General features: G+C 40.1%; 3 protein-coding genes across 4 annotated transcripts; 2 read left to right on the top strand and 1 right to left on the bottom strand.

Moving 5' to 3' along the window:
- The first annotated feature begins 5,789 nt into the window (after window positions 1–5,789).
- On the top strand, window positions 5,790–7,737 carry LOC145911280 (uncharacterized). Its single transcript, XM_082998569.1, has 4 exons — window positions 5,790–5,927; window positions 5,998–6,073; window positions 6,138–6,311; window positions 6,763–7,737. The coding sequence occupies exons 1-4, from the start codon at window positions 5,880–5,882 to the stop codon at window positions 7,437–7,439; spliced, it is 975 nt and encodes a 324-aa protein (XP_082854695.1). The 5' UTR covers window positions 5,790–5,879; the 3' UTR covers window positions 7,440–7,737.
- A 1,171-nt stretch (window positions 7,738–8,908) lies between these two features.
- On the top strand, window positions 8,909–10,337 carry LOC145912451 (alpha-ketoglutarate-dependent taurine dioxygenase-like). Its single transcript, XM_082999915.1, has 5 exons — window positions 8,909–9,155; window positions 9,322–9,451; window positions 9,600–9,744; window positions 9,803–10,004; window positions 10,068–10,337. The coding sequence occupies exons 1-5, from the start codon at window positions 9,009–9,011 to the stop codon at window positions 10,320–10,322; spliced, it is 879 nt and encodes a 292-aa protein (XP_082856041.1). The 5' UTR covers window positions 8,909–9,008; the 3' UTR covers window positions 10,323–10,337.
- A 29-nt stretch (window positions 10,338–10,366) lies between these two features.
- On the bottom strand, window positions 10,367–20,228 carry LOC145912450 (bifunctional 3'-phosphoadenosine 5'-phosphosulfate synthase 1-like). 2 transcript variants are annotated; one of them, XM_082999913.1, is made up of 15 exons: window positions 20,131–20,228; window positions 18,276–18,387; window positions 17,975–18,090; window positions 17,796–17,915; window positions 17,247–17,385; window positions 16,245–16,363; window positions 15,033–15,146; window positions 14,392–14,571; window positions 13,466–13,603; window positions 12,808–12,896; window positions 12,337–12,509; window positions 11,845–11,987; window positions 11,430–11,555; window positions 11,194–11,330; window positions 10,367–10,944 (listed from the first exon to the last, which is right to left on the bottom strand). In XM_082999913.1, the coding sequence occupies exons 1-15, from the start codon at window positions 20,167–20,169 to the stop codon at window positions 10,836–10,838; spliced, it is 1,854 nt and encodes a 617-aa protein (XP_082856039.1). In that variant the 5' UTR covers window positions 20,170–20,228; the 3' UTR covers window positions 10,367–10,835. The 2 variants fall into 2 exon arrangements, with proteins under 2 accessions (XP_082856039.1, XP_082856040.1); XM_082999914.1 differs by lacking the exon at window positions 20,131–20,228 and adding an exon at window positions 19,178–19,317 and having other exon boundaries at window positions 10,368–10,944.
- Window positions 20,229–21,079: the final 851 nt, after the last annotated feature.

Genomic DNA, 21,079 nt, shown 5'->3' with positions numbered 1-21,079 from the left:
ATTCCCGTGAAATCACACGAAAGTTTGTTGTTGTTTGAACGAGTGTCTTGAATGAACAATGGACTGCGTAATCTGGCCAAAATTGCGCCATTAATGGCAGTTCAATCATCAGACGCGGGCACAAAGCTTACATGCGCCCCCGGCTTTCCGCACTCCCCAAATGTTCGAATTGCAAAGTCAAATTGCCTTCTGGGAAATCCAATTGTTTGGTGGCGCTTTAATTGGCCGTCCAGCATTCTGGGAAGGCTCGGTCTTGCATTAGAAGGCGCCTACCGCTCGAGCCAGCCGACACCTGATGTGAGACGTCGTAAAACTTAATTGCCGAAGTTTGCTTTGTAGCAACTTGACCGTTGTATCTTCATTTGGGTCATTGCGTACTGCGTAATACCCAAGCACGCCATTTGAAGCAAATTAACCGTGTCTGCTAAAGCACTTGATGAAATATGTGATGAAATATCGTAACAGGGCCTGCGCAAATGACAACTCTTGGGCGAAACAAATGGAACTCACTATATAGTATTTTATTAAACTGCTAAAAAAAAATTACAGGGAGTATTATTAAACTGCAGGGTAATTTAGAGGAATATTAGGATTATTATGTGTCCATTTACTTTTCGAGTCGCTTTTAAAAATACCTGTAATTGCAAAGGAATGTCACACACTGCACGGGTTCTCGACATAATATCTTAATGTGAACCCAAGTCTTGTTTTCCGGTTGCAACGCCGCATAAGCAGCAATTTAATTGCTGGTGAAAATCAGAGCGCAGAGATGCGAACCAACAAATCGGATTACGACACGTGTGCATCTCAAAATTGCAGACTAAAACACCTTTGCATGTGCGGGAACGAAATTTGTGATTGGTAACGCTGTTAGGCAAATACCCCGACAAAGCATATGCTTGACTCCCGCTCTACATCCATCACCGGTAACTGCAGTGAACTCTAAACATACACGTGTTTGTCTCTTCTCTGCGCCCCGTGGCTCGAAATTGCCGACCGTTCTTGTTTTTTGGTTTGTAATTGAATTTCACAAACAAAATACGAGTTGACGTTGTCAAGATATTTTTGCCCCGTCAGCTTTGATCAACAACAGGTTGACCTGCCCTAGTTATGCGTGATGCTGTGCGCTGTAAATAGATTTTCTTGCATATGGGGATTCAAATGCGATTGATTGTGTTTCCAGCGTTTAGGGGGCATATAGGATTCGGATGTAATTTTGGATCATTCGGAAATACCCGAGGTTAGATGACGGATACCTTTCAGGCGGAGCAGCTTCAGCAACAGGAATGTATAGCAGAGGCAGAATATCCATTCACGTCACGACCGGAATGTATTTCGTCACAGTGAAGTACAAAGGCCACGATCCCCTACCTTCTAAACGGACGCGGAGGCCAACAGCGGCCATCTCACACCGCATCCCACCGCAGAGGCGCGATGTTTTTGCAAACACCGCCGGGCGAGTAAGCGTTCGAGCGCTTTCCCGGAAGGGATCGCCGCCGCTCTGCTGGTACACGTAGTTTCTACGAAGAGCGCGAGGTGCTACCGCAACATGTGAGTTCACTTTCACGATTTCGCTCGAGCGGGGACACCTCTCTCTCAAGCCTTTGCTGCATGTTGCCTGTGCCGTGAGCGGAGTCGCGACCTGGTGAGGTTTTCTAGGAATTGAACCGCCTCGCTCTCTCTTTTTTCGAAACGAGTAAAAGCGACCTGTGGTGGGCGTTTATTACAGAATTGTTGTTATTGTGTTTCGAGCACGCGGTGATTGCCAGTTCGCTCAAAAGATTGCAACCAGTACAGGTTAGGATCAGTCAGCGGTTTGCGCAATCGAGGGAATAACCACAAAGCAGTAACTCGAAAGAGATTAGTGCATATATTTTGAAAAGATAGCGTTTGAGTCGTTTACAACACCAAATGGTACCTATCGTAGTGCAATTATCTCTGTTTACAAGTACCTCCGTTATTGCAGATTTTTAACTTTTAAATTGGTTTATAATGCAATCAGTGAGACGCAACATCGGTCTTTATCTCTGAAGTTTCAAACAAACGCGCAAAAGGCAAAATGAATTCTTTCAGATGCATGAAACTGAAGTTGTCTCGACGCAGTGATGAAGATGCGGAGAACGTCACTACCAAGTCTGATTTAAATCTCAGTGGTCGGAAGGAAACACTTGTTGCCCACCATGGAAGTGCCCAGAATACGTTGCCCAGTCAACTTTCGTCGTTGTTTAAACAAGCCAACTTTGCTTCCGCTCAGCGAGATCCAGGTCTCTCCATGGGGCTCTTGTCCAATGAAACGCCGCCGCCATCTCCATCTTCATGCATCGATGACCACATGGACAAAACGTGGTGTCGCATAGCCGACAAGGGTTCGCTTGATCAGAATAGCATTCCTAGAACTTTTCTATCGCCAACTCCCACAGATGAAGAAGATACGGACAACGCGATTTCGGCGACAAGACTTCAAGGAGATGCTAAAGAAGATTGTGCTGAGCGGGAGAAAAAAGTTTGTGGAGTAGACCATCCCAACAACATCGATGCGAACAGGAAAGGCGACATTTTCAAATGCTCGTTTTGTGAACGGACATTTTCTTATCTCTGCCACATGAAGGTTCATGAACGGGTAAGTGTTGCCTTCAAATTTCCATTGGTAGCTTTAAATTGATCTGTTTATATTTTTTCTCCGAACACGTGTGCCTAAACTTGCGATTGTACTGTAGAAAGATTTATTGTAACTTCCATTTCCTAGTTTCGCACCACAAACTTAAGTAATTCTTCAACAAGAAGTAGACTGTTGCTCTTCGCAAACGCGAATAAACAAACATGTTTTTAACTGTAATGGGGATTTCGGCGGATTTTGTAGCATGGCCCTGTTTTTGTCGGAGCTGTCCCAAGCTTACTCCCATATAATATATTATTCAGGTTCACACTGGGGAAAAGCCGTATTCTTGCAAGTTTTGCAATACCCAGTTCAGTCAATTGGGTTCTCTCACCGTTCACATGCGAATTCACACCGGAGAGAAACCCTACCAGTGCAGCCAGTGTTCAAAGCGCTTCCGGCATATCAACAGCCTACGAAGACACCAGCGCCAGGTGATGGTCGTATAAATTTGAAACTGAATCTGTTTTTTATTGTAAAGGGCCAATATAATTTTCGGTGGTGGTTATCGTTTTTGACACATAGAAATATTATTCTTGGTTTTCTTTCCGTTTTTTTTGAAACTGGAACGGTTTTCTTCACTTTGTAACAAAGTCTGCTGCTCAAAATTTTGAAGGTACACACCGGAAGCAAACCACTTTCTCAATCTGCTGAACAACAAACACCAAACAGTGACAACAAAGCTTTCTCGCCGAGACGCCGAAGCAATGTGGTTTTCAATCCCTTCATGCCCCGGGGAAGAATTCCTTACTACCATGTGGATCCTCACCAACACGACTCACAGGCAAACAAATCTCTACCAGTTTGTGCCGGTAACAAACGAGACTTTTCTGGATTCCGTGTTGCTCATGATGTCAAGCTGCCGACCGAAAAAGTCAGTTCATTGACTGACACAAATGAGAATGCACAGAAGAAAAAGAAAACCAGCATCTTCAAATCGATTGAACACCTTTTGGGGCTAAACGAGAAAAATAGTGCCCCACAAGCGAGCGCCAGAGAAGGGCAATTTGCACCAGCGCAAGCTTTTCAATTCAATCAGCCGTGGGGACTTCTTGCCTCACCCGCAAAACGAATTAAATCTGACGCAAGGTTCCCCTCCAAGGACGGCGCGAACACCGATGTTTCTTCTGTGAAACTCAAAAAAGTATTGCACTCAGATGATGGATACAGTGAGGAAGATCTCAATCAGATCGACTCGGGTGGCATTCCAAACATGTTTAATCCCGTTCGCCACGAACTGGCTTTGGCGAATTTGGCCGTTCAGCAGCGAATGATGTCCGCAATTGCGCGCACCAATGACAAATATCATGGTTTTATTGCTTTGCGTAAATGGTCAGAAGATTCGGGCATTGCAGTCGGCCACGAGACCAATATAACTGCCAACGCATAAAAACTCTTTAAATCGTATCTTTTGCCGTGGTTGAAAGGCTATAAACGCCAAGGTTTGAAATGCTGTGTTCACTTGTACTTCAAATACATTTGCTTGCATGAGTTAGTACCACGTAAAGCCAGTGTTCGTAGACCCTTGATGTCGTAGGTTTGAACGTCGTAATTAATGTTTATGGAGTCGAATTTAACTAGTTTAAAACTTGATCATTTTCGCAACAACCAGTTAGGATCGAACCCTGCACTCGCAAAAAGGAGACCCCGCGCTTTTGAAAAAAGGGTCGCAGATTAGGCTACCAGCAGAGACCTAAAATAGTTTACCAAGAAATCACCAAATAAGGTGTCTACTCAAAATATAAGCCCCGCATTTTGTTTGATCTGTATTGTCACCATCTAACACTGGTTAACTAAATCAAAAAGGAAGCATTTCTCCCCCTAAATATAGCTTTTACAACACCGGGATGCGAACACATGTTATACACGGTATCTTCTTGACGTAGGGGTAAAGCTCCTTAAACGATGTTGACAATTGCCCGCTGCGGTCACAGATTGTGGTAGGCCGCGGCTGGCCGATTTTTTTTTTAACTAAATATTTATTATCGAACATAAAAAATAAATCATCAAGTACCATAAACGTAAATATTATTTTTTCCAATTTTGTTGGTTTGTGATTTGTCATTTAAAAATCACGTGGTCATCAGTCCTTCTAGCAAGTGAAGCGAAACGACAGGTAAATAAAATTGCTGCAAGTTGCGCCATGATTGTATTACTTGGTGTCGAGGGTTGCACCACAAGACGCTTGAACTTGTTTAACCCTGCGCAATGTAGCGAAATGTGCTTATAGTCGCGTTTTACGACTAGTTCGCAGTAACGCGCGGTCAGATCGTGGATATTTAATGCAACAATTGCTGTGCCGTTGCGTCATTCAGTCGGAAGAACTAAGTAAGTAGGTCAGTCAGCAAAGGGAGAAGTTGACGGTTTTTGTCAAAACGGAACTCATTATTAATACCATGCAGTGGTACATTATAGCATTGTTAAATTGACTGGAAGTATGAGAATTTAAACATTGACAACAAAAAGTTATGCAGGATTTTGGTGTCATGTCAAGTGACATTATCAGATCACGCAATAAACCTATTGCACCACCCAAAGCTCCCGAAAATGCTTTTGTTCCGTAGCCATTTTGAGTTACGGGATATAACGCCCGATTTATTCTGATATGTACCAGCAAAGCAGCACCACCCCACTGTCCTCTATGTAACTGTCATGTTAACAAGGACTTACTTGGAAAGGATTATTAACTGATTTAGAATTAAAGAAAAGTGTTTTTCATGTTTTAAGTCATTTTAGATAAAATTTAAAATGCCAAAGTTATTATGATATAGTCCAGAAGATATTTCAATTAATTTATTTCTGGTACATATAAACGTTTCTTTTTGTTCACTGCTGTTTTGCCTGCCATTCAACCATGCTTTATCAGGGCCTGAACACAGTTTGATTTAGTTTTAAAAACATAAAAAACATAAAGTGCGTTGATTTAGGTTATGAAATAAAAACCTTCATTCCAAGCATTTTTTTACACACAAGAGTACAAACAAATTTAAATAACAAATTTTGGGGCTTGGTAGACAAATGTTTACTTCTTCTTGGACACACCAACGATACCAGTGGTTTTAGTGTGTTGGCCGCGCATTGTGTACATGAAATGAAGCTAAAGTACAAAACACAGCAAATTGTCAATATCTATGATGATGTGAAATCCCAATGATGATTTAAAGTTTTGTTTACAGTTCCAGATACAAACATATTAGCCAAACACACATTGCACTGTATCAAAATGAGTACCGGAGCAGTACCTCAAGGAATTCCCATACGTCGCATTAAGGTAGTTTACTACTAGCTAACAAAAACAATACAAAGAAAGACTGATCTTGAATATATATGTTTGTATGTAGCTTGACCATATGTCAGAACTACCACATGACTATGGAACAACTCCTGGAGGAACTCTGTTTTCAACTACTCCAGGAGGTGATATAATATTGTAACTACTTTCTAATGTACCAAACTACTTTCTAATTTATGTCTATGTTAGGAACTCGAATCATATATGAGCGGTCATTTTTACTCAAGTGTCGGGCTTCACCATTGTCTAACACACCACCAAGCAATTTGCCTGATATTCCTGGGGTAACAAGTCCTGATAAATCTCCGTCTAAGCTGATAACTAAAATTGAAGAAGAGAAAGAGATCCCCAAAGAAAACGGAGGTAAATATCAGTGTTAACACAATATTATCGTTACGGACATAAACCCTAACCCATTGAACGTGTAACAACAGTTTTAAATGTAAATGTTCTTTTTTGTGAATAATGTAGTATTGCAGCAAATTAGAAGCTTTCAGTTGTTGTCAAATAGGCCTAATGTAAGGCCCAATTAAGCTATTAAATATACGTAGGGTGTCTGGTAGTTTATGCATGTTGATTATGATTTGCCATGCACGTGAATGATAACAAGTGTGTATGCAGTTTATTGCATCACACAGCATTTACAAGTGTGACATAGCTAATTTCTGGCAACAGCTAATTCCATTTAATGATTTTCTGTCTCGCGTTTTCTTTGCATGCATACTACTTTGTATACCTTAAATAATAATTACAAATAATTGCATGGCCTTCCTTGTGCTTTTTTGCGGTGATTGTGAAACAAGTTAGTATTCAGGTCAGTTTTGGCATCTGCGATCGCCACCACCACTTCCACCACCTCCAATTGTCTCTCCACTTGCAGCTGGATTTGATGCCTTTCCTATGGCAAAGGGTCCCTTGCAGCAGTACAGGCAACGTAACTTCATGCAGCAAAACAGTGCCATTGTTGAGAAAAGTTTCCGAAATGTTCCAGGTCCTGTACTTAACACAATGCCCTTGCCACCAGGTGCAAGTTGCCTTCAGAATATGCCACAGTATTATGACACAAACAACAACCAGTGTTCTGGCGATGGCTTCTGGCAGTCTCCACAAACTCTTTCTGTTCCAACCAACCACTCAACTTACCCAACCAGCCAGTTAAATGCATGGCGCCAGACTAAGTTAAACCAAGTTATTTCACAAGCGGTATCACAAACAATTTTGAATGCACCACACCATGTACCAAATCATACCAGAGGCACATCTCAATATCGTGGCAGAGGCAGAGGTACACACATGACCAACAATGTACCTGAAAACCTCTGCAAGCCAATGCAAAAGTTGTTCATGTCCAACCAATGGAGTTACTCACAGGGTAATGGGCAATACAGAGACTGTGTCGAATCAGCTGGAACTCCAGTTTATGGCCAACTTCACCATGAGAATCGCCCTAATAAAAGAGAGCTCACTGATGAGAATTCCAACCTAATGTAGTAAGGTTTTGGAACACTGGCACTATAAAAGTACACAAGACAATGTTTCATTTGTTTCCACGAAGTATGCAGTGTAGTGATGCAAGTGTGCAAAATTTGTTTTTGCATTGCCAAGCTTTCAAAGCATGTATACTTCCATTGTAATTGCTGCATGATTTGAAATTAGCATGTAATTGCGTTTTGTTGTGTGAAACTTTTGCCTGCCCTGATACTAACCCTCTGGATACCAAAGTTTCATATGTCTGCATTATTTTACGTATCACATAGATTCTTGTATTTAGAAGAAAATTAGATCTGTCTTTTCTGATGCAGATTCTCACAAGGAAGAAGACCAGTTCGACATGGAAATTTGAAATAGCTTTTCCACTTTGTAAAACAAGAAAAAAAAACAAAAACAAAACCACCAAGAATACTCATAATTGGACAATTTGGAAATTGGCTTGACTCTGACCTGCTTTGTTGTGTTTCTGTAGTCCACAATGTGTGATGTGTAAAGCCAAATTTCCTCCCCTTTTGCTTGGTGTTCTATTTGTTTAATGTTGGGTCAGGTTTTGTTTGTGTGACTGCTGTTGCTTGCACCCCCAACAAACAACCACTATGAACCGTAATGGTGAAATGGCTTTTATTTCAATGCAGTTTGGTTTAAAAGCCAAATTGTCCAGTGGCCCCGATAAAGTCTGGCGTCTTAACGGACTGCTATGCAATCACAGTTGTGTGGCTTGGTTATGAATACCTGCCCATACAAATATGCCTCCTGAACTTGAAGCTATGTGAATTAGTCAGTTGCTGTGTAACACTTCAACAACACTTTGTGTGTCAGACAGAACTTGTGTTTTCCTGTAGATGTGTTGATTTGGTGTTGAGTTTGATTGTTTTCGTTATTGGGGTTACAGTTTTTTAACTCCCCTGCGCAAGTGATGTAATCCACCAGTCAATAATTGACTCTGTGCCTTGTAAGTTTGTCAGGCAGTGATGTTCCTAGGATTTGCCAATTCTCGGGTCATTCACCGAGCACTGTCACCTCCACCCTGTATTTGTGTTGCGCAAAGCTTTTTTTTGCTCGCAGCTGAAAAAACATGCCTCCGCCCGTTTCCCCACCCACAAGAGAAAGCATGCGTCCGATTGCCCTGGTTTCAGAGTGGCATTCAGTTTACAATAAAAGATTTCGTTTTCGGTTTCACCCTTTGTGTCTGTTGTGATTCATGCAAGTGGCAACTCCAGGTCTTTGTCTATACTGATAGAGATTGATTCTCCTCCTATTACAACAAGAACAATGCTTGAAACCTCCAAATTTAGGTATGAAACACGAAAGGTTTTCCTTTTAATTAATTAAAGCATAAGGGTCAACGTAAACTGGTTCATCAAAAGGGTTTGTTTTCGCCAAACATTGGAAAATTCGTTGCATTTAGCTCGTATACAACTCTTTACAATGGTCTAACGATTTGCAGCGGCGCGCTTAAAAACAGTATATCAAAATAGGGATTTTACCGATAAGTGCCTTTGCGAAATGTCAAAACGACAAAACTGAACATTGATCGGTTGCACAACAACAGTTGTAACTTGTTTGAATATGGCAGCCAAGTTTTACCAGTGTAAACCTTTGCCTATCGGGATTGAGGTATTTGGTGTTAATCTAATGAAACCACTCGAACAACCGGTAATTCAGCAAATAAAAAAGGATGTGACAAAACACCGCATTGTTGTTTTTCGTAACCAGGTAAGAACGTTTACTTATTGGTTTACAGTTGACCTACTTTACTTAAAGGGGTAAAATTACATTGTTTTGTAATTTGCATTGACAAATGGAAGGATGGAAAACCATTTTTTCAATCATGGGTGTTCCACCATACAATGCAAAACAATAAAAACAAGTTTTGCTGCAGGGTAAGGTCAGTGGAGAGAAACAAGTTGAAATCAGTAAATGGTTTGGAGAAATCGATAACACAACGTTTTTTAAACATCCGGCATCACCCAGTGTTGATATTTTTTGTGTTTCTAATGACCCCGAAAAAGGTTTGAAATTTTTCTAGATTTTTAATTTATTGGCTTACCGTTGTTTTAGGATGTTTTCATGGTTAGTGTTGGTATCATTCATTAAAAAGTAATGAAAAAATTGAGATATGTGTTAAAACAATTCACAACTACCAGCGTTTTACTTTAGGTTGTCCAGGTGTTGGTACTTCTGGGTGGCACATTGACGGGACGTTCAGGCAATGCCCATATGCATACTCCATTTACCACATGTTTGAGGTGCCTAAGCAGGGTGGAGATACCATGTTCATACCATTCACAGAAATAATATCCAAGTAAGATTGAAAAAAATACTATAATTACTGTGTCTATTTGGTTTCTTGCTTTTCTAAGACTTTCACCAGAAGCTAGGAGCAAATGGGAGAGACTGTACATGGTTAGTGACAGAAGGGGAAATCTTGCCCATCCCCTGATTTACAAACACCCTTTGACAGGAAGACCCACTATTTGTGTGCATCTTGGAATGATTACATCATTTGCTTGTGATTTTGACAAATGCAGTGATCCCAATGAAGTTCAATTAACAAGTCACGAGGTATAGTCTAGTAGGTTTCTGCTTATTGCAGATAGGTTTCTGCGATGTTTGTATTTTTTTCAGGAAACAAGGAAACTACTCAAAGAAATTCAAACTGCAATTGATGACAACGCACTGGTGTACTCTCACAAATGGAGGGAAGAGGGAGATTTTATAATTTCTGACAACCTGGCAGTTGGCCATCAGGCTGGGCCTATTTCTGCCAACATTGCTGAAGCTGGCCTTCGAGTATTACACAGAGTAACTGTGAAGGGAACGGTCCCACCTACCAAAAACCATGCCTTGAAGCCACCTGACCATGATAACTGCAATTATTAAATACCACCTTTTTTTGTAGATTGGGTACATTTTATTACGCCAACTATTTTTGTAATTCACATGCAATTTTATAATTGGGGCGATCTTTACTTTTCTAAATATGCACAGAATACTATGAATTAGCATATGCCACGCAATAGCTTGCTAGATAAATATAGTTAAAATGCAATTACGCAAAAAATAAAAGCACAACAGTATATCTGTAAACAATTATTACATATTCACTACACAGAAAGGCACAGTCAAAGTCAAATATATCCCTTAATAAATGGCAGGGAAATTTTGTCAGTGTAAAGTTTTCAAAAACACCAAGTACAGTTGATCACAAATATTGTCAAAAACTTAAATCTGATCATGTTTAGCCTTTTATCAATTGCATTAATACATCTGTACCACAAGCGTTGTGAACCAAGTGGAATGCAAGTTAAAAGCTTTATCCCTAAGCTTGTATTATTAACTAAGGCAGCAATCGCTTTACAACCACTTTGTTTCACTGATATGAGGGCAGTAGGTTTAAGTTGCTTTGGGGAGGGATTGATAATAATCTACAAGGACTTGCCAAGCTGCTGGAGCCATGAAACCTTCTGGAAGGTTATCCCCCTCTCTTGCTGTGCGACGCATTCTAAACCAAGAAAGAAAATATATTACATAACTTCAATTTCAGATTTGTATACCAAGGCAGACAAAAACTGGCTTTTCTTCACTATTCTGCAATGTTATTATAATGTAACTACACCATTGTTTCTGTTTTCAAATGACAAAATTGTTGGATATTTTAAACACTACTTTACAAGCTATAAATTGATGCATGTTAGATATAAAAACGCAAATTCGTTTTAGACAATTCAACATTAACAGTCATTTTTCTTACCTTGTGCCTGAAATGAATTCGAAATCATCATGCCGATCTTGGTCGTAGAAATCCATACGTTTTAACTTCTTGTTGTAAGCAGCAACACGGAATGGTACAATTTCAAGTTGACTCAGACCGGGAGCCATGGTCAGTACCTACCAATAAACTTAACGTGAACATTATGACCACAAACAACATAAGGCTTAAAAGCCTCAACACTTCATATTTTTGTGAAACTCAGTGGTTCTCTTCACCTTTCGTCCATGAGAATGGTTGTAAAGATCCCTTTTGCCATCGGGGTGTGGCATTCCGGCCGGATCACGACCCACAATGTAGAAGTTTGCACCGGTTGCCATCCTAGCTTTGGCATGCCACTGCACCTGAAAGGAAATTTAATTTTGTTGTTAAAAATACATCTTCTACGAAGGTTTAGACAGGTAAGATGTAGGTACAAAACCGCAAAATAAACAATAACTTTAAAATTGGATATCACGCTATAATGGAGCACAAACAGACGGATATATAGTCAAATTTAGGTAAGAATAATTCCATGTTGTGGCAGTCTACAACCCATACAATATAACTTGTATTACCAATAATGGGACTGCAAACCAGAGCCTTTGCAAAGGTTGACTGTCAACCAACCATCCATAATAAAATCATTTTTACCTCTGTTGGTCCTGCGTACATCATAGGCGATGGGAAAATAGCCACTACGGTTGATGCAGGGTCAAGCACACCCTCGTCCAACACCGCAGCGTGTTGCTTCATGCGAGTAACCAATGGAACATCATCAGATTTTGTCCAACCACCTAAATCCAACGTGTGTTATCACTAACATAACGCCAACTAACAAAAAGTCATGCAACAATCTACGACTGATAAGGAAATTAGAAATGTAACACGTAAGTTTCTCTTATTGACTTAGCGGCATATCAAGTGAATTAATCCGACTGATGAAACGAGCGATGTCGCAAGCGTTTCGTTTGGCTTAGTCGACCAAGACAAGTCTTCTGGCGCATTAACACGATTCACGTGACTCGTGACGTAAACGGGCGTAACTGACAAATCTCCACGGTGGCGCTCATGTAAAAACTGTCTGCGTGTACTAAAGTGACGTAACAAAGGGAGAAACAATGCAGGCGGGAGTGTGGGGTTTACCAAGAGGGTGCAACAACAGCACTGGATTCTTGTAGCCTCTTTCGATGAGAGAACGCCTGGTGTCTTGCATTAGTAGAGCGTGACCATTGTGCACCGGGTTGCGAAGTTGAAACGCAAAGACAGCGTCGGCATTCATTTCCTTGAACTTCTCACGTAACTCCATGGGAGTCAACCTGTGTGAAGAAGGCGGTTTATAAAGCTAGAAGGCCCATTGTGGAAAGGATTGTATTGATTGTTAAACATACATGCCTCTTTGAATAGTGTAAATAAGGTACAATAAAACAACACTTCAATGAGAAAAGTTGTAAGTATTCGCTCTCATATGTGTGGAAAAAGTTGCCTAATATGTCCTTCTATTACAAAAAACTAGGTGGTTGCATCTGGCCAGCATATTGCGCTTTGTGGAAGACCCATTTTACTTACTAGGACCGTACTCGCAAATAAAAAGACAAATTGTAACACAAAACTCACCTGTATTTGTCCAGACCGTCGCCCCACGTGATTCGCTCTAATACTTCGATGTCGCAACCACACAACCAGTTGCCACTGTCCAGCACCATCTACGTAACATAAGTCGGTAAGATTGGATTCGCAACACAATAGGTCAAGCACGTCGAAATAGTAGTTTGTCTTGCCACACAAAACTCACACGTTCGATGCGAGTGCGTTCGATGAGAGAGGTGGTGTTTAATACATTTTGTTTACCCGCAAAAGGAAATGTGGTTTGCACACAACCTGAAACACCCAGATGGGCTCGCGGTAATTGAACGATATAGGCTCGGGGACCGCAGCACGAGTTTTGTGTGCAAACGATACACGTGGGGAAGTGGTTGTTGTTTAGTATCGAGGGTTCTCAATCGACTTTGAACCAAACCGGATTTTCGCCATAACAAACTGAACGCCAGTCAACGTGTAATGTATGGCTGCAGAAGCGATCGACCAATAACCTGACTCACGCCGCACGCGGAACAGTAAAAACACTATTTTATATAAATGGATGAAAGTAGGAGAATGGTGAATATCTGAGAGTAGGCCAAAACGAAAACTTCGGACTATAAATTTCTTTGAAACAATAATATCCCGCATTTTGTGATTTTGCACTATTATGTGTCTGAAGCTCAAAACGCACCCGGATGTAGGGATGGTCCTTGTGGGATGTTCCCCACTGACGTGAACACCTCTCCTCTATGTGATGCTCGAAGAACTCCGGATTACGAACGATAGCTCTCGTTTTACCGTCATAGGTCAGTGCAAACTCGGTGGCACCCTGCAATGAGAAAAGCATGCAAGTTATGAACTACTCCCGGTATTTATAATAATGGGAGGCACTGATGCTTTCTGAGCAACAAATTTCTTTGAACAACCGCTCCCACAAAAATGAGCCCCGCACCCATCCCGCCACATTCAAGAACTACACGTATACAACTGATCTGCATAAATACTGCAATCGCGATCGCTATTACAGAAAATAGATCAATTGAAAGAAATGTACAAGTGAAACTGAAGGGCTGCATTAAATGCTGATCCTCAAAACGCATTATAAAAAATTTCCACCAATTCAAATGTTTGGAAACCGATCAATTGGTCGGGCAAGCTTTTGTTCTGAATGCAGCATATGGAAATAGTTGCAGCCGTTCGAAGTTAAATTCATCACAATGAAAGCAGAAACATGTTTTCCTTCAGTATGCCCGAAAACGGAAACAGACAGACAGAATGGATCGCTTGTTAAAAATATTTGCAAAGCGGAAAAGTTTTGCAGCTGTTTGTTTGCGTCAGAAAAACCTCCTTGGTGGTGCAAGGCTTCTGAGCAAAGCATCAAAAGTCATATAAGCCGTTGTTCCTATTACGGACTCTCGCATATGTGTTGGGTTTAAAATGTCAAAAATAACTCTATGAGAAATCATAGACGCAGTAAATTAGCCCAAAGCCTCGTTTCCTTTTGCTTGAAAAAAGAGATGATTCAATCATGTAGGGTTGCGGCGTTAGTCAATTTCAATCAGATACATACCAAAAAAAATACAAGCAAATCAAAAACGGTAACGACCGGATACAGACCTCAAGGCGTTTCTTGTCTTCATCGCGCATTGGGAGGACGATCGGCACTGATTGGTTGACAATCTCGCCGTCTAGAAGGCACCCGAAGTGTTGGCACTGCAGGAACTCTTTTTCGCGCATGAAACCTGTTAGGGGCGTGGCCCAGCCCTCAGAGAGCACTTGTAACCATTGCAGATCGAGCTGTAGTTAAGAAGAGATATATGCATAAGCGCCAGGAGACCCTGGATTAATATTTAGCCATCCAGGATTTTATCGGAGTTAACGACCCGATATCCAGGTTAAACGCCTCACGACACGTGTTTAATGTCCATTGGTAAAATATGTTGAAATGTTTACATTAGCGTCGTTCCATATATAGGAGCAAACAGGAGGCTTCAAATACTCCATTGAACAGAACTATAATGCTATATGGCGATCACATAAACTAAAAATTAACTGATTTCTAAAACTCCATTGAGATAAAAATAACTTGAAAGTGATGGATTTGTGAAGAAATATTCTATTGAAATTTGTATGTAGAAAACACATGAAAGTTAAAAAATTGTGTCACTTTTGCACTTATATATCAGTTACTTGAGAGTGGGCAACTGTAACTACAGCCCACACACTTGTGCGAAAGCGGATTGGTAAAAGTAGCTTACTTTGGTCATCTCAAAAGCTGGAAGCGATTCGGCGTGAGCTCGAGTGGCTGCGAGCTTATCTGGTGCAGTAAACAACTCATGCACCACCTTTGCTGACTCATACGGGATGATGTCCTGAAAATAAGGCAATTGATAATTTCGCTGTGGCACAAACAGATGGGCATCCGGGCGTTGCAATTTTGTTGGGTAAAGACTCGTTTCAGTGAAGTGCTAACATTTGTCATCACGCAGTTTTAAAATGATTGATAATGCATCGTAGTGTAGGGACGCCAATTCTTACGTAATGATATTGTGTTGTTATTCATAACAACATGGAAGTTGTTTGGTAATCGTTCGACCTTCACACTGGGGTAGTCAGGTAAATAGAAAACATAATGTTAAATTGTCTGTTGCAATATGAGCGAAATATGTGCACATCAAAACAGTAAATTTTCTCCAATACCCATCACATGCCATGTTGACACAAGCACTGCCTATATTTGACTTAACCCATTTACGCAGCACCCTTGCACAGAGTTAGTAGTTAGTGTTGGTCAGTGCAGTCGAACAGGAAAAAGTCGGTTCCAAACACGTGTAATGCTTGTAACTAATTAATCCGAAGGATTAAGGGTGGTGATTTTAAACCTGTGCTTAAATGACTCAGAAAATAGCAATAAAGCTAAGAAGTAAAAAGGGCCATTACAAAATCGACGACATGACACTGCGCATACATAATTGCCTAATCATTATACTGTGACAAAATTGACGTTCATGTGTCCAAGTTTTACCACAATGACAGCGACAAAACGGTGCGTTACATGTCGACAAACGTTGCAGTTTATTCGCAAACTGTCGGTACCCGTTTTATTTGAGCAAACATTAGAAGGTAACGGGTAAGCATGACACAGCGGTGTTGCTGGTTGTTCAGAGCGGCTCTGTAATCAAGGTCGAAATGAGACGAGAGTGAATGACGAAATCATGAACACATTTCTGATATTCGGTGCAGAGAGAAAACCTTTCACCTATTTTCGGCGTTATTTTCAATAGCGCTTTATGGTAACTTACACTAATGGTAATGTACCTGACGTTTTTTTGAAACTGAACAAAACGGGATCTTTGGAAACGTTAAACAAAAAACTGCTGACAAACTTTAGTGGCACCTTCGAGGCGTAATATACGAAAAAAGCAGAAACAACATTTTTACAAAACAGTGGATATTTTTTTATGTCTCACCCGCTCCATGAGGGACGCGGCCACTTTCATCATACATTCAGAGACCGACTGTTGGGCGGTTTTCACCACGACCTCTGGATTCTCCGGCGGTTCATACGGCGAATCGATTCCGGTAAAACCTGCGTGAAGGAATTTATCGAAAAAAATTTAGTAACATGACCTTGACCCACAGTCAACAAGTATAATTTCAGTAAGCATGACAAGGCGTTTTTTTAACAGTTGAATGATCAGTGGGGGTGTTTCGTTTCTAGCCCGATATCCCATTTTTGTGGACTTGTTGTACTACCACTGAAAGTACTCCATGATAAAACAAACAAAATGAAAAGAAGCGCTTATTGAAAAATCAACAAATAAACAAAACGTGCATATCTAAAAAAAACATAAGGCTCTGTGGCACAAAAAAAGACGAAGGCAACTTGCCATGCAACTACAGACTCGCAGTTGAACAAAAAAAAAACGGTTAAGCATACACCACTGACAACGTAACCATGCAATTTATACCGTTGTTGCAAAAAACATATCCTTACTTAATCATTTAGTTACACGATAAGGTAAGAAGCCAAGTTTCGTGAATTGTTCGCATTAGGTCATGAACAATGCGACATAATAAAAACTCTAGTAATATATACTTAATTTCAACTCTGCCACAATACATATCGTTTACGGTCCCCCGGGCAATTCGTGCAGGAAGGTTGTTAGCTACCTTTTATGATACCCTGGCGGGCCTTTTTGTACAGGCCTTTCACGTCCCGCCTCTCACACTCACTGATCGGAGTGTCGACGTATACCTCGAAGAAAGGCAGGTTGCTATCCCGGTGAACGCCACGGGCGCCATCGCGATCCTGCAGAAACCCTATTGCGGTTATCACAGCGGGGACACCCGGAGGTATTAACGGATCGTAACGATGCACACATGAGATTGGACGGAGATTTGGAACACTAATCATGCATTGGTGAGCACAAGACATGCAAGAGCCGCCATGCAATTAGGTCGTGTCTTACCCTTGATTTGACCCTTTCTCGCCTTCTTGTAGAGTCCTTTTACGTCACGCTCCTCGCACACGCCCAGTGGTGTGTCCACGAACACTTCGACGAAGGGCAGGCTGGACTTGCCATGAACGCGCCTCGCGCTCAGACGATCCTAGTTGGCCACGGTCAAACAATTACAAGTTTGATCATAGCCTCAGTTTCATTGCTTAGTGCCAGATTCACTGTGGTACTTGGGAAGAAATTTATGAGCAGATATGGCTACAAGTGGTACCAAATAGCACTAAATTACTTTCCCTAATAGAAGAGGGCAATTATTTGCAATTACAAATTGCTTTTTAACAGTTGTTTTAGAAGGATGGTTGTAAGTACGCACCATGCATAGTTATAGTATGCATGGTTATGTATGTAAAAGTACAAATTAATCGGCAATTAGTCAAACACAGCAGTTTTTTTAAATGCAATCAAGAAATAATTGTTACACATTAACATACATTGAAGTTAAACCAAACCTTTTGCACATGTATCCTTGGTAAGTGTTTTGTGGACAGTTTTGATAAATACCTTTCTGTATGGTGAAATGAAGGATACAAGACACACAACTCCAGCATCGGCAAACAGTTTGGCAACTTCGCCTATTCTTCTGATGTTTTCCTCACGATCTTTTGGCGAAAAACCAAGATCCTAAAGTTTTTGTTTGTGTCAAAATTGAAAATAGGGCAAATATAAAATCAACTGCATACCTTGTTAAGTCCATGCCTGATGTTGTCACCATCCAAACTGTATGCCGGTATACCTTTTGAGCAAAGATATTCCTCTAATTTCATGGAAACTGTTGTTTTTCCAGCACCGGAGAGCCCTGAATGACAAAGAAAATCCAGTTTACTTCATTTTAATTTTATTTAATTCCCCAAAGTAACTGTAACATAATTGTTTAACAAAGAAGTTATGTCATTAACAATAGGAATCCACATGAAAATAAACCATATAAAGTTCTAGTGGTATGTAAATGCATTTAACAGTATTGTACACTTACAAACATACCTGTAAACCATATTGTACAACCCCTAAACCCTCCTCTTGTGCCCATAACCTGTCCTCTCTTGTCACGGGAGACATGGTGCTGTTGGTAAACGATGTTGGATGACATTGGTGGCTAAAAAACAAAGTTATATGTGCTAAATAACAATGTATATTAGTTCAAATCAAAAATGTCTGTGCAATTTAAAAGGCACAGCACAGTGGCGATAGCTCAAACTTACCATCAAACTAAAGCGCTTGTTTAAATTATTGTTTTCCATTGCAAATTGTCTGGTGCTACCTGTACAAATCCTAACCCCTTTACATAATTAAATCAAAACAGCAAAATATATATTTTACTTTCTTTCAATTTACTTCAACACAAATATTTAATGTTTGAAGACATTCATATTCCTTTGCACTTGTTTAAAGACGACCACGCAAACGGAGATCGTGGATATATTAGGTATGCAAAAAATGCCACGTATCTTTTTGCCGCTGCTAACAGAGGAAATAATAACCGGAATGATTATTGTGAGAACAATCGCTTTTGACGAAAATTGCCTACCTACACTTTGCTAGTGTTCGGCAGCTTATGTGGGAACTAGGCCTGTTGCGAGGCACGGATTATATCTTTCAGCAGCAGAACAAACTAATAGTATGCCCGAAAAAGGTCGTCAACAAAATTTGCGGTTGTGTTCCAACAAACCTTGCTTGTACGCCTGTAGTACATCTACGAGTTTACAAAAAAGATCGGAAGGATGCTGTCACGACCTTTTTTCGCAAACCAGTTGCAAACACAAGTTGCAACAAGGCAATTGCTTAGCTTGAAAAAAGGCTTACGCATTGACAGCCGTACCTCCAAAATGTGAAATATAGGACAAAAAACGCAAGCTATTCAAAAACCATTTTAAAATTGCACGTACCTTTTTGTGATCAATCCAACACAGAGGTAAACAATTTGCAATTACAAAACAGTATCTTAACCAATCTTAAACAAAATTCACGAGACAATTATTTTTTACGTTTTAACGTAGATGCCAGTAGCGCGAAGCAAGTCTGTCTAGCCTTCTTGCCAAAACTACACAAGCATTTTCTATCAAGAGACTGCGAAACCAGTTCGGCGACGTTTTCGCCTGCCGCCACGTCACCGCGCCGCTACAAGAAGAACATTCGTGCTAGCAAGCTTTTTCAACCATGAGGTGCAGTTACTACGTATTGCGAACGACTGCCGACTTGTTTGTTTGCCGTCGCTTGTGTTTGCAAAGAATCGCTGCAAATAGGTCGACGTACTTTAGCATTTTCCAGTTAACCTCGTCGATTACGAGAAAGCTATAACCTATAACTAGTCATCGGTTCGAAAAACTGACTTTTGTACCCTCCAGCCAAGACCCTTTTTTGCGCCACATTACCCCGTTAAGCTTGGCTGCATAGGCAAGCACACGCCGCCCCACAAGCAAACACGGGCGTTTTTTTTACCCTTCGAGGCCGGTTCTCCATTCACCGGCGATTTCTGCATTTGCGAACTCCACACTCGTCAGTAAACATTACGCTTCTGAATTGCGCCCAGTCTACAAGCCAAACATGTGCCTAATAAGCCTAAAACAGAAGGGGTTTTCTCTTTCAGTGGATGATGCAATATTGTAGGCCTACTTCAGTTACATGCTAAATATGACTGTTTTTTAACATGAAGTAACATGTTGTTCTTTTTTCCATGATGAAAGGCAGCCATTGCCTTTACTGTAGTGCTTTATGAATCACCAAATCTAACACATTCTATGGAATAAATTAGTTTATAATATTGTGAATTGACACACCAACATATCAAATTTTTTTACATTTTTACAAGGTTTAAACGTTAACAAGATGGATCACAAACCTTCTCATTGTCACCTGCATCTTGGTTTGATGAAGCCATTTAAGAAAATATGAGATGCTTTTTTTTCAGAAAAATAGAAATTGCTACTAACCAAACCTAAACACATAAAATGAACTGTTTAAAATGATAATTTAAGTTGGTTCTAATGTGCCACAATACAAAACACATTTTAAGCTTAATTTCAGAAAAAAACTTGTGACATTAAATTTTCCTGGGGGTGCTTCATCCAAGATGTAAACACTTAAAGATGAACTGAAATAAAACATGTAGGCTAACTGGAGCACCCAAATTATATTTTTGAAACTATTTAAACAAATATAATGACAAGTTCCACAATACATCACATGCCTTGTTGTTTTGAGACATTTTGAGGTGCACATTTTTAATCAACTTAAACTTTAAGCAGAGTTTATTAAACAGTGGACATATATATTAACAGTTAAAAAAAAATATTATTTGAAAATTTTAAATAAAAAATAATGGTGAATAATGAACAAATTTAGCTTATTTATTAGAAGAAGAGTATATTTAAGGTTAATAGTTAAAGCATTAAAAAGTGATCTGCACACAAATCAGCTTTGTGTCACAAGCATCTAAAGGTCATGGTCCAATACTTTTCCATTGGTGACGTAACTTTTCAAAGCGGTTGTGATAAGTGATGCGTATCAAATAATTTCGTTTGTGAATGGTCTATTTATGAATAATTTAAATATTTAGTCGATACGTTATCAAGCGATACTTAGATGTGATTCATAAATTGATTGCGCTGGTATACTTGACATATGCAAACATATCAAATTGTAATTATTCTAGGACAAATTTGATAAAACCGCGTCCTTTCTTTCAAAATAGGACAGTATTTCATGACACCCTTTCATAAAAACGAATTTAACTCACAAATCCAAAACGTTGGAGGAAAAAATCAACCAAAAAAATTATAAGATTGGTG

The sequence above is a fragment of the Ascidia mentula genome, chromosome 8, assembly GCF_947561715.1.
Source record: "Ascidia mentula chromosome 8, kaAscMent1.1, whole genome shotgun sequence".
Lineage (NCBI taxonomy): Eukaryota > Metazoa > Chordata > Ascidiacea > Phlebobranchia > Ascidiidae > Ascidia > Ascidia mentula.
The sequence above is the reverse complement of the archived record's forward strand: the minus strand, read 5'-3'. Positions and strand labels throughout refer to the sequence as shown.

What these genes read in the sequence shown, in the direction of transcription:
- LOC145911280 (XM_082998569.1), top strand. Translation starts at nt 5,880, where the DNA reads ATGAGTACCGGAGCAGTACCTCAAGGAATTCCCATACGTCGCATTAAG. An exon ending in TTCCCATACGTCGCATTAAG is followed by an intron (nt 5,928 to 5,997) that starts GTAGTTTACTAC and finishes GTTTGTATGTAG; the next exon opens with CTTGACCATATGTCAGAACT. An exon ending in GTTTTCAACTACTCCAGGAG is followed by an intron (nt 6,074 to 6,137) that starts GTGATATAATAT and finishes TGTCTATGTTAG; the next exon opens with GAACTCGAATCATATATGAG.
- LOC145912451 (XM_082999915.1), top strand. Translation starts at nt 9,009, where the DNA reads ATGGCAGCCAAGTTTTACCAGTGTAAACCTTTGCCTATCGGGATTGAG. An exon ending in TTCTAATGACCCCGAAAAAG is followed by an intron (nt 9,452 to 9,599) that starts GTTTGAAATTTT and finishes GTTTTACTTTAG; the next exon opens with GTTGTCCAGGTGTTGGTACT. An exon ending in TTCACAGAAATAATATCCAA is followed by an intron (nt 9,745 to 9,802) that starts GTAAGATTGAAA and finishes TGCTTTTCTAAG; the next exon opens with ACTTTCACCAGAAGCTAGGA.
- LOC145912450 (XM_082999913.1), bottom strand. Translation starts at nt 20,169, where the DNA reads ATGGCTTCATCAAACCAAGATGCAGGTGACAATGAGAAG. An exon ending in TCATTTCACCATACAGAAAG is followed by an intron (nt 17,386 to 17,795) that starts GTATTTATCAAA and finishes GTGGCCAACTAG; the next exon opens with GATCGTCTGAGCGCGAGGCG. An exon ending in GAATTCATTTCAGGCACAAG is followed by an intron (nt 10,945 to 11,193) that starts GTAAGAAAAATG and finishes TTCTTGGTTTAG; the next exon opens with AATGCGTCGCACAGCAAGAG.